This window comes from Phaethon lepturus, unplaced genomic scaffold (genome assembly GCF_000687285.1).
Source record: "Phaethon lepturus isolate BGI_N335 unplaced genomic scaffold, ASM68728v1 Scaffold50491, whole genome shotgun sequence".
NCBI classification, from domain to species: domain Eukaryota; kingdom Metazoa; phylum Chordata; class Aves; order Phaethontiformes; family Phaethontidae; genus Phaethon; species Phaethon lepturus.
Window position 1 is genome coordinate 1 of NW_010520801.1, and position 1430 is coordinate 1430.

Here is a 1430-nt window from a genome sequence, read left to right on the forward strand (position 1 = left end):
GGGAGTTGTTCGCTTGGGCCGAAGGCCCGGCAGTCGAGGGCACGCCATCTGACCCCCTCTTCGCTTCTAGGTTTTTCCAGGTGTATAGCGCGCGGGCTGTCGTCCCCCCAGCCATGCCCGTGGACCTGGCCATGCGGCTCTGCCTGAGCCACTCGCCCCCCATCCGCAAGCTGCTGAACTCCTGTGAGGAGCTGCGGGGCAACAGAGGGTGCAAACCCCTCCGATCCTGTCTCAACCAGAAGCTGAGTGCAGAACCTGAGCCCGAGCAGCGAGATAGCACTAAGAGCTCCAAGGGCCAGAAGAAAAAGAGAGTTGTGTTTGCTGACATGAAGGGACTCTCGCTGACAGCTGTCCGCTTCTTCTCAAAGATTGAGGAGGACCTCTGTGATTTGCAGCATGCCCTGTCTGACCTCGCCTGCTTCCGACCTAGGCTGCGGGACTCACACCCAGAAGCGTGCAGGTATGTGCTAGACTTCCCACAGCCCTCTGCGGACTACATGGCTTTCCGCAGCCGCCTACACAGCAACCTTGTCTGCCTGGAGAACTGCCTGATCCAGGACCATGCCCTGTCAGGGACAGTGAAGGTCAGAAACATTGAGTACGAGAAGAAAGTGATGGTCCGCATCACCTTTGATGGCTGGAAGAGCTTCCGGGACATCTCCTGCCAGTACATGCATAGCACGTATGGCTCAGCTGACACAGACACCTTCTCTTTTGAGCTTGCCCTGCCCAAGCCATCTGTCTCCCACAGGGCCACAGAGTTCTGCATTTCCTTCCAGTGCGGACGGAAGACACAGTGGGACAACAACCATGGGAGGAACTACAAGATCTGCCATGTGGGCATGATCCGCCCTCCCTCCCATGCTGTGAAGAGAGCCAGTGGGGCCTGGAAGCATCTTGGCACCTCTCAGGCTGCTGCCTTGGTCCTTTCTCACTTGCAGACCTGGCGGTGCTTGGAGACCCAGGCTCCTTATTGGTAGGAAAGAAGTGTGTGGAGAGGTGTAGGTCCCTTCCATGTCCTGACTGGCACAAGGGTCTTTGGGGAGGGGTCAGCTGCAGAAGATGCTGCTCACAGTTTTGTTAGCTCCTACATGTGTCTGGCCTGCTGCAGTACGAGCAGTTGCTGGTCTCCGCGGAAGCTTCTTCACTGCTGGCTCCTGCCATAGAGGCTGGAAGTTACTGCTTGGTGTAACTCCTGCCTGTAGGTTCTCGAGGCAACACTTGCAAGAGTAGGGGAGAGACAAAGGAACAGTGTGTTCTGCAGACTGCGTCCATGTCTGTCAGCTGCTTCAGGGAGGAGCCAGCCATGTGAACTGTGGAGGTCCTGGTGCTGCCTAAGTGCCTTGTGTGGAGCTGCTGAGGAGGGGGCCCCCCCACCCACTGCGCCTGGGGCCTCGGCAGAGCTCATGCTCTTGGGCTGCCACAGCAGC

General features: G+C 58.0%; 1 protein-coding gene across 1 annotated transcript; it reads left to right on the plus strand.

Annotated features, from left to right (window-relative positions):
* The first annotated feature begins 113 nt into the window (after positions 1-113).
* On the plus strand, positions 114-980 carry LOC104628794 (protein phosphatase 1 regulatory subunit 3C-B-like). Its single transcript, XM_010297488.1, has one exon. The coding sequence runs from the start codon at positions 114-116 to the stop codon at positions 978-980; it is 867 nt and encodes a 288-aa protein (XP_010295790.1).
* Positions 981-1430: the final 450 nt, after the last annotated feature.

Excerpts from the sequence above, each read along its gene's own strand:
- LOC104628794 (XM_010297488.1), top strand. The coding sequence starts at position 114 with ATGCCCGTGGACCTGGCCATGCGGCTCTGCCTGAGCCACTCGCCCCCC.